This window comes from Apodemus sylvaticus, chromosome X (assembly GCF_947179515.1).
Source record: "Apodemus sylvaticus chromosome X, mApoSyl1.1, whole genome shotgun sequence".
NCBI lineage: Eukaryota > Metazoa > Chordata > Mammalia > Rodentia > Muridae > Apodemus > Apodemus sylvaticus.
In genome coordinates, this window is record NC_067495.1 from 87,359,564 (window position 1) to 87,376,451 (window position 16,888).

General features: G+C 35.5%; 1 protein-coding gene across 3 annotated transcripts in view; it reads left to right on the forward strand.

Annotated features, from left to right (window-relative positions):
• Diaph2 (diaphanous related formin 2) overlaps positions 1–16,888 on the forward strand; it is a 714,153-nt gene that overhangs the window by 568,987 nt on the left and 128,278 nt on the right. For all 3 annotated transcript variants that reach the window (XM_052170671.1, XM_052170672.1, XM_052170673.1), the window contains one exon: positions 1,023–1,118. In XM_052170671.1, coding sequence (XP_052026631.1) covers positions 1,023–1,118 — 96 coding nt within the window. The remainder of the gene's footprint in view (positions 1–1,022; positions 1,119–16,888) is intronic.

Below are 16,888 nucleotides of genomic sequence, written 5' to 3' on the forward strand. Positions count from 1 at the left end.
TCTAGCTTCTGACTATTATAAATAAGGCTGCTATGAACATAGTGGAGTATGTGTCCTTATTACATGTTGGGGAATCTTTTGGGTATATGCCTAGGAGTGGTATAGCAGGGTCCTCAGATAGTACTATGTCCTATTTTCTGAGGAACTGCCAGAATGATTTCCAGAGTGGTTGTACCAGCTTGCAATCCCACCTGCAGTGGAGGAGAGTTCCTCGTTCTCCACATCCTTTCCAGCATCTGCTGTCCCCTGAGCTTTTTATCTTAGCCATTCTGACTGGTGTGAAATAGAATCTCAGGGTTGTTTTGATTTGCATTTCCTTGATAAATAAACATTATTTGAGTTCTTTCCTATGAGAAAAGTCTTTAGGCATGCTCCAGCATTCTAAAAAGCAAATGAGATTTTTTTTTTTTTTTGGCTAATGTCTCTCAATATAAAATATGGCCTTTCAGGTGTTGTGGTCACCTTTTCTTTATAGAATGTCAGCAATTCAAAATGAGTAAAGGATATAGATTAGGTAAGAATTGAATGTAAATGTGTTTTGCAAATAATCGCAGATGATGGTTTGATATAATCGCAGATGATGGTTGAATGCTGATAGTATTAATACAATCAGTATTTAACCTTGTATAACTCTGCTTCATCAAATTTAGCCCTGCACATTGATTGCATTAAGCCAGGTCAGTGGTTTCTTGGCTTAGGAATATCTTAGAAGAATCTTAACAGGAAGGCAGCAGAATCTGATCAGCTACTGTTTATTTGCATACTGAGTGTGTCATCAATAATACAAAAGACAAGGTCTTTAAGTTGAAAGAACAGTGGGATTGGCATGAATTTTGTTTAATGGTGCGTAATAAGCAAAGTAGTCTGTGATGCTAGAAACTGACAGGAGCCATTAAGTTAAAACAGATATATGTCTTTAATTTAAGGGTATTATGTAAATCTGACAGGAGTTTTTCCCTTTATTTTCCTGTAGTTTAACTTTAATTGCTGTAAGATTAATTCTGATTTCTCTCATCCTCCAGAGGGTGATGAGACTGGAGTGATGGATAATCTTCTGGAAGCCCTACAGTCAGGTGCAGCATTCAGAGACCGCAGAAAGCGAATTCCAAGGAATCCAGGTAAGACCCCATTAACTTACATAGTCTGGTGATATGTGAATATTCTACATCAAGTCCTTCTTCCAGAAAAGGAAAGTGAACTTTCTCAGAAACATGTTTATTTTTTTTCCTCAGTTGATCTCGGGTTATATATGGAATCTGAGTAGGCCCCTACATCTAATAAGTTTGCAAGTTTGTTGTTGTTGTTGTTGTTTGTTTTTTTGTTTTTTGGGGGCTTTTTGGGGGGGGATTTTGGGTTTTTTTTTTTTTTTTGAGACAGGGTTTCTCTGTGTAGCCCTGACTGTCCTGGAACTCACTCTGTAGACCAGGCTGGCCTCGAACTTAGAAATCCCCCTGCCTCTGCCTCCCAGAGTGCTGGGATTACAGATGTGTGCCACCACCGCCCGGCAAGTTTGCAAGTTTTAACCATGTAAATTTGTCTTATACCCTGAGTGCTTTGAAAAAAATCGGAAATTAGGACTCCCACTGTGTTTAATATTAAATATTTTAATTGTTATATTATGAGCATGGGGCTTGGGTAGAAGGTAATTAAAAACATAAATGTAATTAAATCATTAAAAATAATTGACTCAAGAGTGTTATATTAGCTCTTCACAGGTAAAGAAACTAAGTCAGTGTTTGTTTCTATATTTGAGTATTGGTTTTTATTGTAATGTATTGTCCAGTATTGTTGATAGTGGGAGAATCTCCATGACCCTAAAAACTCAGAGAGTCCTGCAGCAATTGTTTGCTTATTTTGTTGTTGTTGTATGGTTGTTTTGTTTTGTAACTGACAAGGTTATGGTATGAAAGCTGTTCTCAGTGGGGAACTACATAAATGAAGCAGGACAAGTAGAACTTGGTCTCTGTTGAGACCATGTGGGTCTGAGAAATTGTAACTGCTTTCAGGGTAATCCAAATCAGTTTGTCTGATCACTCCCTCTAAAATCACTTCCTCAGAGGTTCTTTTCATGTCTTTCTTGATCTAAAAATAACTAGGCATGTTGATTTTAAGTTTCCCCTTCTATTTGGACAATTTTAATGAAAAAAGAAAAAGTAATACTTAATATGCAAATACTACTTAATTTAAATTAGTATAGTTTGACTTAACTAGCTTATACTCCCCAGTACTGTTCTGTGTTTGGACTGAAAGCTATTGTATATTAATAGAATAGAAACTGGTAGCCATTGAAATTCATCAAATAGATAGAAAGAGTGGTACTTAATGCAAAGTTCTCCATAAAAGCTTTGGGCAATACTGAAATATTCCTATTTTTACAACTTGGATAAATTTCCTATTTTGGTAATGGTTGGTGTTCAACATTTGCCTGACCTAGAAGGCTTATAGAGATTAGCTTAGTGAAGATTTGATTGAGAGTAGAATAGTTCTTTGATTGGCAGATGAGACTACTATATGTATATAAAGTCATTAAAGATGCTCTCTAATGGTTTTGTAAAGCATAAAAGAAATTTTAAAAACCTGTTTATATGTTCATAATTAGTTTTTAAAGTAATATTATATGGCAGATGCTAAGAGAAGTATCCTCAGACATGCAGGAGACAGTCACTCCACCATCATCTGTCTGTGTAAAATGGTGACTATATGCTATCAGAGGCTTCTTCCATTCATTAGGCATTATACTAGTAATTCTAGTGGGTGCAAATCAAGCTGAAATAATGTTTTAATCAATATATGTCTCTGATAACAAACAATAAAGTTTATAAATTAAAGCATGTTATTCTGGACCATCAAAAAAGTGCTATTACCTTCTAGTCTACATACTCATTTGCTAAAGGCCCTGCTTGGTAAGTCTCATACCTCATTCTGGTTCCAGAAAGCCTAGATGAGATAGAGAGATCCTTCATTCAGTGGGTTTCACATGTTTTGTACTCAAGACAATATAGTACTGTTGATTGTGAAACACCAGAAATATCTTCACAAACAATGTAGTTATACTGATTCCATGTCATCAAAATTGTGATGTCTTTTGGTTTGTAAGTTGCCCGTATAAACAAAAGAGGTTAAAACAACAACAACAAACCACAGTCCATTCACCTCTCTGAAAGTCATTCCTCGTAGGAGCAGCCAAAGTAGACATTCTGAGTTCAAAAGAAACTAGAAGGACTTTGACGGTAGGGAAGATGAGAACAAAATGAATCATAAGCCAACAAGAACAAAAAGGTCCTTCCTGCCTTTTTCTAGAAGCAGAACTAGGAACTTCTGCAGGGCTCTGCCTGTCTTTCCTTTCTGAGCTTGATCACCTTGACCTGCCAGTTCTATAGTTTCTTTGTTACATAGTTTGGTTCCATTCTAATATCAGTTTCATTAGATATTCTAAAGCTCCACCCCCCCCTCATTCTACACTGGAATTTCTGCCCCTTTACCATAACTACCATGTCAATATGATAAGATAAAAGTAGAAAAGCAAAATTGGGAAAAATACTAATTGCCCAAGGAAGGAAAAAGTTTGAAAAGACAGCCCAGCCCCCAAAATAATCATCTCATAATATAGCCAAATGACCAGAAGCAATGGAAATGTACCAATCTGCCGTTATGTAGGTTATTTCCCCTCTCACCACTTTCAGATAGAATTACTGTATGCAAACCCAGAGATGTACCGCTGAGATTCTAATTCCAAAACTGCTTTCAATTCCATGTTTAAACACATAAGGCACTAGAAAATCAAAGTGTCGATAAATTATATGATTAGTTGCTTAAATTGCCAGTTTTCAACATGGAATCTATTATCTTCTTTCCCCAACATTCATGCGCGCGCGCGCGCGCGCGCACACACACACACACACACACACACACACAAAGAGCATCATAGGCAAATAAGAAAGCATTCCCAACTATTGCTTCTGCTCCATTCAATTGAGTATACACCATTTCTGTTTGGAGGATTATCCTAGCTTGCTGTGATAAAACACCATGGTCAAAAACAACTTGGGAAGGAGGTTTATTTTAATTTAAAAGATACAATGAGTCATCATTGGAAGCCACACAGGAACTCAAGGTAGGAACCTAGAGCCTGGCCAAGGGTGGTACCTCCCACAGTTGGCTGAAACCTCAATGCCCCACAAACATTACCACTATATAGCAATCTCCCAATTGTGACTCTATCAAATAACATTGGCCTATCCCCACTTGACAGCTGAAGAACTATAAGATATTTGAAGTAGACTCTCATATCACAAATGTTACTAAAATTAAAACACATAGAGACAACAGATAACTACTTGGATTGTACTGATATATAGACTGAATAGTAACCCATATCACAGGCTTTGTTGATATCCAGTTCAGGGAAAACGATGCCTAAATATTCATTAATTTGTTGTACATGTGTTCTAAGAAAGGTACTATGCTACACATGATAGAAGATGGAGAAATAATTAAGATAAGATTCCCTTAGTTACAAAACCCTTATGTCTTGCTTGAAAGATAAAAAGCACAGAAAGACTACAGAATAATGCAAAAGATAGCAGGTTTTAAACAAGAGGTGTTAATAATATACTATGAGAGTTCCGAGGAAGAAGATAGCATGCCTTATTGGATATATCAGAAAATAATCATAGAAGAAAAAATATTGAAGAATGAGTAGGGGTTTTAGCAGTGGGAGTTGGAGGTGAGGGTCGTGGTTGCTGTAAAATGAAATGTCATAAAGAAAAACATGGAGACAAAAAAACAGCAAGCCTTTTTCACAACAGCAAACAATGCAGCCTAAAAGCAAATAGGATATAAAAAGCATAAATATGTTGAGATAACTCTAAAAAATAAGTTAAAGGCACATTATGAAATACTGGGGTCAGAGATTAATGTATTAACATGAAATCCTTTAGACAGTGGGAAGCAAAGTTTTTTTAAGTGATAGGAACATCAATGGTATGCATCAGAACATGTAAGCTGCAGTACCTGATACATGTGACTCTATTACACATATACAGAGACTTGCCGTTTTAAGTGCTTTGTATTGATTTGTAAAGACTATACCCACTGAAGAGCTGAGGAGCTCAGTTAGTAATGTGCTTACTGTGCAGGCACAGGTATGGATCCCCAACACCCATGTAAAAGCTACCTGTGGTAGCTTGTGCCCATAAATTTCGAACTGTAGAGATGGAGACAAGAGGATCTCTGAGCTTCACTGGGCAGCTGGTCTAGCTGAATTGGATAAGTGAAATCCAGGTTCAGTTAGAAACCTTGTCTGGGGCAGTCAAGATGACTCATTGTGTATGGGGAATTCAGTCAAGCCTAATAAGTTGGATTCAATCACTAAGATTTTCATGAAGAAAGAAGAGAACTGACACCTACAAGTTGTCCTTTGACCTCCACACTTGGGCTGTGGCATTCATGAACAACTCCCCCACATGCAAACATACAAAATAAGTAAGTAAAACATTAAAGAATTGTCCAAACATATACCCATACAAATAGATACAGATAGTATGACTTCAGCTGTAGTTATTAAATGTCTTCTTAGGGCCATATATAGGTTTAGGTACTGCAGCAGTAAAACCAAACCAAATATTGGCTGTGAGGATCTCATATACTTTTGGGGAAAAAAAGAATGTCAAGTATGTGATTAAATTATAATGTAGTCTTTTGTAATGAAAATAGGAACAGTGTATCCATGTGGCATAGGAGTCAAAGAAATTTGCCTTAACCTCTATCATTTATCCTTTGTGTCCTGAGAATATGGTATTTCTTTTCTCAAAATTTAGTACGTAAAAGAACCATCTTGCTTTCCCTTAACAATTAAGTATAGACTTATCAACTAAAATGTGCTTAATCTAATATTGGCTCTCTTTGTTATATCCATTGTTACCACTTAATTTCAGTATGTTTATAATTCACTTTGGAGAATTGCCATCAATATTCGTGATTTTATCCTAATAAGGTCAGGCATAAGCTTCAATTGGAAAAAGGAAGGACATAGAAAAAGATGTCATAAGAATTACAAATATACTTAAAATACAAATATATAACTCCACATTGAATTTTTTCTACTAAATGGCAATAGAAATCTAGAGCTGGCTTCTCTATTCCAGCCAAACCAACAACTTCTTTCCTTGTCCACTGTAAATAAACATAAGGGGTGTCTCTGCAAGAGATATCTAATATAGCTATTTTGCTCATAACTAGATTTTAATATACAGTTTTGACATTAATAATGCAAGGGAAACATTGTGAAGAAATGAAACAGAGGAAGAGACCAAGTGTGTTTGGGCTTCAGAATCACATTGGGCTACAAAGAAAACTACATTGGAAAGAACAAGAAAACCAGGAAATACTCACTCCTAGTTTTTATATATTAAGAAAGTAACAGTGTAAATGAGAAGCTGTAATTTGCCATTTGAGACTAGACAAGAGACAATATTATATACAGCAGAGAATTGAACCAACTCTAAGTGTTCAAAAAATATTATTCTAAATAAAGCTCACATTTCTCCAGTCCACTCCGCTTCACATAATACAAGAAGTTTTGCTGGCTCTGTCTCCTTCTATATACTCAGCACATTAGCTATGGGAATGGGTCTCAAAAGCATTTCTTTGGAGTTCACAGGAGCAACTTCATAAACTTCGAAGCATGCACTACCCTTTCCCTCATAACACACATCCCCATGCCTGCTGCCTACTCTAGCAACTGAGACTCTTATGTCTTCATGATATCAGAACTTCATGGTTGTCATAGATGAAGTGAAGGCAGGATGCCTCTCTATGTATAATTGTACTCCACTCCTGTAACATTGCTTATGCCTCATAGCCACACAGAATTTTAGAGGAACTACATTCTGTTTAAATCACAGCCCTTCTCATCAGATGCTGCTGTATTAGGCAAATTCTAAAGAAAAGCCTGTGATATATCCCAGGTAGCATTTTGGAGTACCCTCATTCCTTGATCACCAGACTCTTTGAAATTGTTGTTTGTTGGTTTAGTACTAAGTTAAGATTGCCAACTGTTCTAACTTCTTTTGCACTCAAGATGACCTCTCTACTATGAAATTTGTCAATTTCTATTTTATAAATAGTGAATTTTACCCTACCAAATCCTGTTTAGTACATAGCATACTTATTATCTTATACTTATATTGAATTTCTGACAAATAAAGGTAATAAAACCAACTAGGAAAGCAACAGTGTAACATTCATCCAAATAATATTTAGTAGTCAGTTACTACCAACCATTCAGTAGGATTAGGCTCCCAAAATACACACCATAAGATGGAAACTAAGCCTGTGGCGACATTTTAGTTTCAGGTCGTAACAATGATTTTGAAACCATTTTAAACTATAGTAACACCCCACTAAATTTTTTAAAAAAGAAGGATTTAACTATAAGGAATTTATTGGTAACCTTACAAAACATTTTAAGAATATGTTAAAGGGTCAGGACAGGTGTGGGGTAGGGATTTGGGATAGGATAGATTTCAGATTGCAGTGAGTTCCAAAATGCTATTAACTTTTAAGACTGATTAAGATCTGGGTTTTTATCATTCCATATAAATTGTAAGATAAAAATATATGCCTATATTCATTGTGTAATATTTGCTTTTCTTAACTTCCTTTTATTTCAATTCTCAATGAAAACTGCATTTTAGTTTTGGAACATACATACTCATGTATTAATAAGATTTAGGTTTGCATTAAGGAAGTGAGGAATAAAGGATTACTATGTGGCCTATTCTTGATCATTCTTTGACCATTAGTAAACAAGTTGAGCACCAATCCTTTCTACCTGATTTATATGCAAAACTGTTCTAAGCATACACTGATGATGTTCTCTATAAAAATTTCATTTTTGCTGGACTATTAGAAATAGAAATCTACATCACTCTGAATGGAATTCCATGAAAGCAGAGAATATTTTATGGGGCAACTTGAATGTCCTTTATATGATACCTTCATATTACCTTCCTATTCAGTAATGTTTAGTCTTGACAAGTGAAGAAAAATAGTCCTAATAAAAAATGAATATAACTGTATGCCATCACTCTTGTGTCCACTGTACTGGAATTTGACTGACACCTGTTTCTCATCTTCAAATCGCAGTTAGTTCCACAAAAGTCCTAATTACATTTTTTAAAAAATACATGAAAATTAGAGTGACAGTTGAAGCCTTTTGTTTCGGCTTTACTGTCTTCTCATTGGTGTTTGCTAATCTGCCCTCTAAGACCAAGAAGTAAGCTTCATAAGTGGTGAGCCTTTAGAGATGACATTAAGAAATTAATTCTGTTTTCAGTGTTCTTCCTAAATTACTCAGGGGAACAGCCCTTTCTGAAGTTTAAAGGGTTTTAATCTAGTATGTAGGAGTATTCTAAGGATTTAAACTGTTTGTTTGAAAGGCCTTCAGGAATCCAAGATGGTATTTTTCCTTTCCACTTGGGAAGGTTTTAACTTGAGATTTTTAGATTTAGTGGCCTGATCTCGTGTTTGTCTAGCATAGATGTGGTACACTGTAGATAAGTAGTACAGTATCTCTGGGCAGTGAACAGGGAACTTTTTTCATACATTATTTACAACTCTGCAGTGTTTTCAGAAAGGCAAGCAACATCCTGGACACAAAGAATAAAACATAAAATAAAACAAAAAGTATATGATTTTCATATAATTGTTAAAAAATTAATACTACTGTGTATGAATTTCTTCTATATTGAAAATTATAATAAACACTAGATCATTAATAAGCATACAACTTTTATATAAAAGTAAATGTTTACTTTGGTTCCTAATAAAGTGATTGATAGATTATCTTCAAATGTGTAACTACCCTATAGTTAAGCAATATGATTCTGTATGGATAATCTAGTATGTATTTTACATGTTTGAGACATGTCAATTGTATATATCAGTAATACCTTAAGTGACAGGCTCACTAAAATGATAGTACTTTATACATAATATTTTTATATATAACTTTGTCAACATGTCAACAGGTGATTAAGACCAACCCTAAGCATTCTTGTGCTGAGAAAGAGAAAAAGATGTTAAAAAATTTCTACTATGTATGTGTAGATTTTTATTTTTTGTCCAAATTTTAGTTAACTCTTATTCACCAATTGCAGGCATTAAAAGATTTGGTTAATGTTCCAAACAACCATAATATGGAGGACCCAGTAGCTGTTCATATTTAGTAATAAAATATAACAGATTAGAGAGTAATAGGCCAAAAAGAAAATAAATTTAAAAATATGATTCCAAAATAGTGAGATTTTAGTTATCTCTATTAGAAATAATAAAACATTGAATTTCAGGTGGAATGTTTCAAGGACATATGAAAAGACTAACATCCTCATTTGGCAATCTGAATATTTATTTTCAGTTACCATAAGTAGTATTGATTAATTTCATGTCTTACGTAGAATTAAAACTATTTAGTAGGGTAAGTATTGTGCAAGTTAAAGTTTGCACAGATCTGTGTATTCTGCATTATTCTTCTGCTTCCACATTCTACTATTTATGCTCTCTGTGCTGTATACTCTTGGGTCCCTTGGACAACTCTTCCTTCCTTCTCAGAATCTGTGCTAGAACATTTCTGTTATTCTCATTCACTCTGTCTTTCACAAACCATTCCTTGTATTCACTTTCTCAATCTGATATTCCATACAATGACCATGGGTTTTAAAAAATAGGAAAACTGGGAGGAATCTAGTTGCATTAGCATTGTTTGTTCTGTCCTCGGATAGAAGTGAGACTGATGATATGTATTGTTTTAAATAACTCCTCTCTTACTTTCTGCAAAATTATTCTGAGAAACTCCTGGACAGAACTCTTAGCTCTTGATAGTTTTCATATTTTGACTTTATAATCACTGAAAATGCTTGTGAAAGTAAGGCATGTTGTAAATAATCAGATTGTTGCACTATTATATCCATGATTAATATAAACAACTAGAGAATGGCTGCATATTTTATTCTAAAAAAAATCACACACCTACACCACACACCCATATACACACTACCCTTAAAAGGGAAAGACAGAAACTGATTGTTCAAAATACACATGTATTTATGGGTTGGCAAATATTCACGTATTCAGTGAAAAGAAGTTCTAGATTTCAATGAGCAAGTGGGTAGATTCATTATTTTACTTTTGTCTCTCACAAGTCATCCAAATAAAATGGTAATTCCTACTAGGACAGGTCATAATTAAATTCTATTCTAAGGAGAAGTCTTTATTACTAGGTATATTAAACAAAAATCGTAAAAAGTAAGCCTCTTATAAGATAATTAATATGTTCAGATTTTTCTGGTATTTGGAAAACATAGACCTTTTTCATTTCTTCTTTTCCTCCTCTTCCTTCTCCTCTTCCTTTCTCTTCCTCTTCTTCTGCCTCCTGCTTCTCTTCCTCTTCCTCCTCTTCCTCCTCTTCCTCCTCTTCTTATTTTACTTAATGTAAAGGCTAATTTAAGTTATAGGGAGGCTCTGCAGTGTTTATGTGTCTGTTCACTTAAACCAGCACGGTGCTAGAAAAGTACTGTCTTTAATTGTGATTGTGTTAAATGAAATTATGTAAAAATGTTTTTATATTATATGACTTCAGTGTACTTTGCTACTTGAGTTTTATTCGCTACCATTATGATGCATCTCTCCCCCTTCTTCATTGGGTTATAAAAGTTAATTGTGACTTTAAATGTTTTTAAAGAGAAAAGAAGTTCAGTTCTGAAGTGTGCTATTTTATTGTTTCTTGGAGGGGGGGTGTATAATTTGTGATATCTGCCATGGTTTAATTGCAGGTAAAGAGTAGTGTTTGGGTGAAATTCATCACTGAGTACCACTTCTTAAGTAGCCAGAGCTGCTTTTGTACCAATTAGCTATGACCTTTTCTTCTAGCCTTGGGGTAGGAGATTATTAGAGGCAACCATTTCTGAATTATTTTCTTTCTAATATTAGCTTAAGCAAATTTCCTTGCAGAGCTCTTCTTTCATACTGTTTTTTCCCTTTAGCTGCATCTTTCCACTAAGCTCCTAAATCTTTCACAGAGGAATTAAACATGATGTTTCTAGAAACATTAATAGCCTGTGCCCTTTGCTAAGTGTCCTACTTCAGAAATATTGCAGCTGCAGTGGTTTTACATACCATCATACCTTCTTGCTTCTTTCAGCCATGTAAATTTGAGCTGTAAGGTAGACCCAAGTGCTTTTATGTCTAGGTGATGTCTCTTGGATGCTAACTTTATAAATGATGTGAAAGCCTCAGTGAGGTGTAGAAGACCATACAGCTTCGTTGTCACCTTAATTCATTTTAGCAGCACCTCATTAGTATAAAAGAGGCAAGGCAAGAGTGGATAAATTAGCAACTTCAAACCAGTCTTTCGAAAACACAAATGAGAAAATGGACTAAACCTCTAAAATGCTAAGCCAGCCCCAATTAAATGGTTGCTTTTAAAGGAGTTGCCTTGCTCAAGATGTCTTTGCATAGCAGTGTAAACACTAAGACAGAAACACTGTGAGTGTATGCAATGTGGTCAAGTCTTTGGACAATTCTTTAGTCTTCATGTTCATGAAAGAATATGTGCTAGAGAAAATCCTTATGAATGGTTTTAGTAAAATGAAGCCATTGCAAACCTTTAAAATTTTCATCATTATGAAACTATTCATACTAGATAGAAATTCTGTGAATGTTAGCAATGTGGTAAAGCCTGTATGTTATGGGATCCATTGAGTTCCAACACAATTCAAACACTAGGACAATCCAAATGACAAGAGTCTTTTGGTAGTCAGCTTGCTACTCATTAATCAGGACCACAAAAATATACTCAGAAGCTTAGCCATTGATTTTTGTCTGTATTTTTTAGTTAGTCATGTATCTAACAACTTTTCTCTGTTTATCAGCTCAGGAACTGCCTTTCAGAAATTTTGGTTCACTTATGCATACAACTGTGTTATCGTCAACTAAATGTAATGTTACTTAAAAAAAGAAAAGAAAAGAAAAGAAAACACAAATGAGAATGTCTATGAATTCCATTATAGTAATGTCACTGTTGTGAGGAGAAAGACCAAATCCATGATTGTCTAATTCAAGCATGCTTTATTTAATATTGGCCAGGAAGATGGACACTAGCCAGTTCCATACCCAGCACTCCCATAGAATGATATTGGATAATGTTAGTCAGGTGATAGTAAAGGCAGAAACCACAAAGCTTTTGTAGTTTCCACTGCCATCCAATCAAGGGCAAGCACACATCCTGATCTACTTCCTGCCTATGTACCTCTCTACTTTATGTGTGATCAAGCACATCCTGGTCAGGTGAAACAACCCACATTGTTTATAGAAATTAAAACATGTGACTTATTATCTTATATGAACAGCCCCCAGAATGCAAGGAAGTTGTCTGTCCTTGGGTAAGTGGGGCTTGCCAATAACTTCAGCCCTTACAATATATTATGAGTTGACAATGTGCTATAGAGAAAACCCTGCATGAGGTATCATCCATTTGAAGGTAAAGACAACAACTATCCTAGGAAGTTATAGGAAATGAAGATTCATTCTCTCTCTCTCTCCCTCCCTCTCTCTCTCTTTCTCTCTCTCTCTCTCTTTCTCTCTCTCTCTCTCTCTCTCTCTCTCACTCTCTCTCTCTCTCTCTCTCTCTGTGTGTCTTTCACTCTCTCCCTCTCCCTCTCTCCCTTCCCCTCCCCTCCCCTGCCCCTCTCCCTCTCCTTCTCCCTCTCCCTCCTCCTCCCCTTCCTCTCTCTCTCTCTCTCTCTCTCTCTCTCTCTCTCTCTCTCTCTCTCTCTCTCTTCTCTCTCTCTCTCACACACACACCCCACACATATATAACACACAGACACAAATCATAATTTTGGTCATAAAAGAGTATGAGCAAATGAAAAATTTATTAGACTTGCATTTGAGACAGAGAATACCGAAGCTGGGCTGATGTGTGTGTTTTTTGTGGTGATTCTTCTTTCTTCTCTTACCAAACCTGCCATTTTCTTTGTCTCAACTTGATTAACACATAGTTTATGAAAAGGCCACTGCCTTTGAAGTTCACTCGATAGAGGAGTAAGTCTTATTAAGAAGAAAGTAATTTTCAAAGAAGTTAATATGAAAAATAATTCCTGTTCAAATAATTGAAGGCAAACTTGACTAATTTAAATTGGACATCTAATTTTAAATCTTTTGTGCATTTTGTTCTGAAAGCTACTACCACTTGTTAAATTTAAATAAGAGAGAACAAAACAGACATAGTAGAATATTACTTCTTCTTCTCTAGCTTTAAATTAATTTTAGATTACAGAAGACCACATCTTCATTATGAAAGTGAGGAATGCAATATGTACTCTAAAGTGTTCTCTTCTAGCACCTTTAATAATGTCAAGACTGAATCAAAAGAACAAAGGAAGTAATATTTTTTATCATATAAATGTTACTTGTCTAAAATAACATGAAGTTAGCCCCCCCCCATTTATGACTCTTCACTCTTTAATTATAACAGAATTCACAAATGTAACATATCACTGGATACCTGGCATGTGTGCACTTATGAAAAGAGAAATAATACACTTTAAAATTAAATATAATAAGCCTGCTATGAAAGAATGTATATTATGAATACATTTTGTGGTTTGCCCTTTTGGAAAGAAGCTTGTTTTGGAATTATATAAATACATGAATTGGGACATGAGTCTTCCTTATGCTATCATTAGTTCTAAGTGACATTTGACACTGATGCGCATGAACAGTTGGAACATGTCACAGTTGTTTTACTTGTATTTGTACCCATCTGTGTCAGCTATCCAAGTGGTAAAATAATAATAAAAAGTTTGATGGCTTAATATAATACCTATTGTGCTTGACTTTTCTTTTATGCCTTGGCATTAAATGTCTTTGTTGCCTTCCTTCAAAGCTCTGTTACCCATTCCTGATCCTATTTAACAGCAGTTATTAGTCCTTTGACAGTGCTGCCTGCTATTGACAGTATCATTTAATTTGCTTAATTTCTTGACATTTGCTATGTTAATTTTTTACTTGGGGTTTTCTAATGTATGACTTGTGCTTAAAATAGAAAAGCCCTCCACTAAGACTCAGTTATATCACCTAAGTACTACAGTTGTCCCAGATGTAATAGGAAGAGATAAAGAAGGGATCACAGATAATAAATTTTCCCTGCTTTCTCCACAAATTTATTACTGCAAGCTTTAAGTCTCAACTTTTATTGATAAATATAAATACGAGTTATGTAAGAACAGTCTGTGCCTATTTATAATAGCTTTTAAATCTGATTTTAGTCATTGCTAAGGCCAAACAACTACATAAACAGTCCCGAATCAATCTGGGGAAAAAAAAAAGGTATTTGTTGCATAATCTGTTTTTATTGCATTTGCAGTCAATTTTATGATTTCTGTAATTAAAGTAATAAAATTAAATTATATTTTTCAGTGACCTATCAGGTACACATATACTTTATTTTGTGAAGCAACTGATGGTCATTTCTTGTCGAGCAAGAAAGGAGGAAGGCAGTGTTTTCAATTGCTTATGAGGCTTTTAGCAAAACAATCCCTATTATAATCCGAGATCTGAGTAAATCCCCACTCAAAAGGCAAGCAAGGAGGGAGGTCTGTTGCAGAGAACAAAGGGGAAGGAGGAAACAGTGTTTAAATGTGCTTGCCCCATGGGCCCTTTTTTCATTCTTCCAAAGCATAGCACCTCTCACCAGTGGTGCTAAGAAAATCTCCATATTGAAATGTTGCTGTATGCCTCTCTTTCCCTCCATTGAGGAATATTATTCCTTCAATGTCAATTGGCTATGCTATTTGTTATGTACTGTCCTCTGGATTTCATAGCACAGTTCAGCCTAAGAAGCAGCTGCACTTGGCTGTTGTCAAGAGCATCAAGCAATTACTATATATTTTATGACTATCAGTTTAAGTGTCTTGAGTGCTGTGTTTTCTAGATGAACAATAGTAAATAAATATTAGACTTTTAAATGAAAAGAATTGACGCTATTCTTCAAATTCTGCATTGCCTAAAAATAAATAGTGGCTATTGGATGCTTTTATTTCAATAAAACCTGAAAATGCACACCCTTTAATGAGCACGTATAAATCTGCACATTAATGTTAATAGAAATTACACATAGGTTTTGAGGTTAAAAAATCTAAGAAGGTACTATAAATTCATGTTATGTAGCTTAGTTTTTGACAATAGGTCAAACTTTAGGTGTATTCTCGACATGACTTAAGTTAGCATGTAGGCAGTCTTTAACATACAACAAGCTTGACAAAATGGTTTTATACTTTGTGAGTCGCTTTTAAAGTATGTGATGTGAGGATTTTAAGTGGAAGAGATTCTCTGAAAAATAGATTCCGTAAAAGCAATGGTATAAGCTTCCTTGGTAAGAATAGAGATAACAATTATAGAAATTTTCTAATCTTGCTGCCCTGCTCTTTTAGATCAGAGAATTTGTAAGTTTGTAGACTCCCCTTCATACAGTGTTGGCCCTGATTTTATCAACTTCCGCTGTCCCTTTTTTTTCCTTTTAACTTCCCAGAAAACTCTGGGAGCTCCTATGTCTGACAATTTTACTCAGGGTCTGTAATCATATTCTATACTATTCATTAACAATACCTACATGGAGCCGCATGACTTTAATTCCAGGACTTGGTAAGCAGGAGCAGGCGGATTTCTGAGTTCAAGGCCAGCCTGGTCTACAGAGTGAGTTCCAGGACAGCCAGGGCTATACAGAGAAACCCTGTCTCGAAAAAACAAAACAAAACAAAAACAAAAACAAAAGCAAAATAACAAAAAAAAAAAAAAAAAAAAAACCAATACGTACATGGTGTGATTTTCTGTGGTGGTGAAAATCAGTACCTTCTTTCATTAGGATGCACTGACTGAACTGCAGCTTTAAGTCAGAGGATAAGCACCCCACATCATGGTCTACATTCTTTAAAAGAAGAAAAGGAAGTTTGTAATCTTAAAACAATAACAAAAAGGAGAAAGCTCATAGAGATCCACTATTGTTAGTCCACATAACAGGACCACACACACACTCACACACACATGAATTCACATCAAAACTTTGGTAAATCCCCAACATCTAAGACCTTTCCATGCTCTAACAAATGGATCCATATCACAAATGAAAATGCCATGGCCTAGTGCTTTTCTGTTGAAAAGCATATTGAATAAGAGCAATTTGAGGAAGAATAAATTTATTTGGCTTACAGTTTACAGTCTATCACTGTGGAAGTCATGGCAGGAACTCAAAATAGTAACCTGGAGGCAGGAAGAAACCATGGAAGAACACTGCTTACTGGCTTGCTCTACTACCTTTCGTATACTGCCCATGCCTATCTGCTTGAGGATAGTATCACCCAGAGGATTTTGGGCCCCTCATCAACTAGCACTTAAGGAGATGCCCCACAGACATGCCCACAGGCCAGTCTGATCAAGGCAGTTCTTAATTATAGTTTCCTCTTCCTCCATGACTCTAAGTCATGTCAGATTAATAATAAAAATTAATCAGTGTATCTTGCTAATATTGAAAGACTCCCGAATCCTGGGAAATCCTCACTCAAGTCTCGGGATAGGACAACGCCCCCAAAAATTCACAAGAGACCGTTCTTGATGCAAACACATGAAGTTTAATTCTCCAGTGCACTGGGGCCCCTCTCATGTCCCACACAGGGACACAGGAGTTCAACCCCGTGCAGCTGCAGCTGGGGGTTTTTAAAGAATAAGACTATAAAGAAAAAGGGGAGGGGAAGCTCAGGCAGTGATCTATATCATAAGGAAGGGAGAGATCAGTGGCAATTTATGGCTCAGCAGAAGGTTATAGGTTATCTTG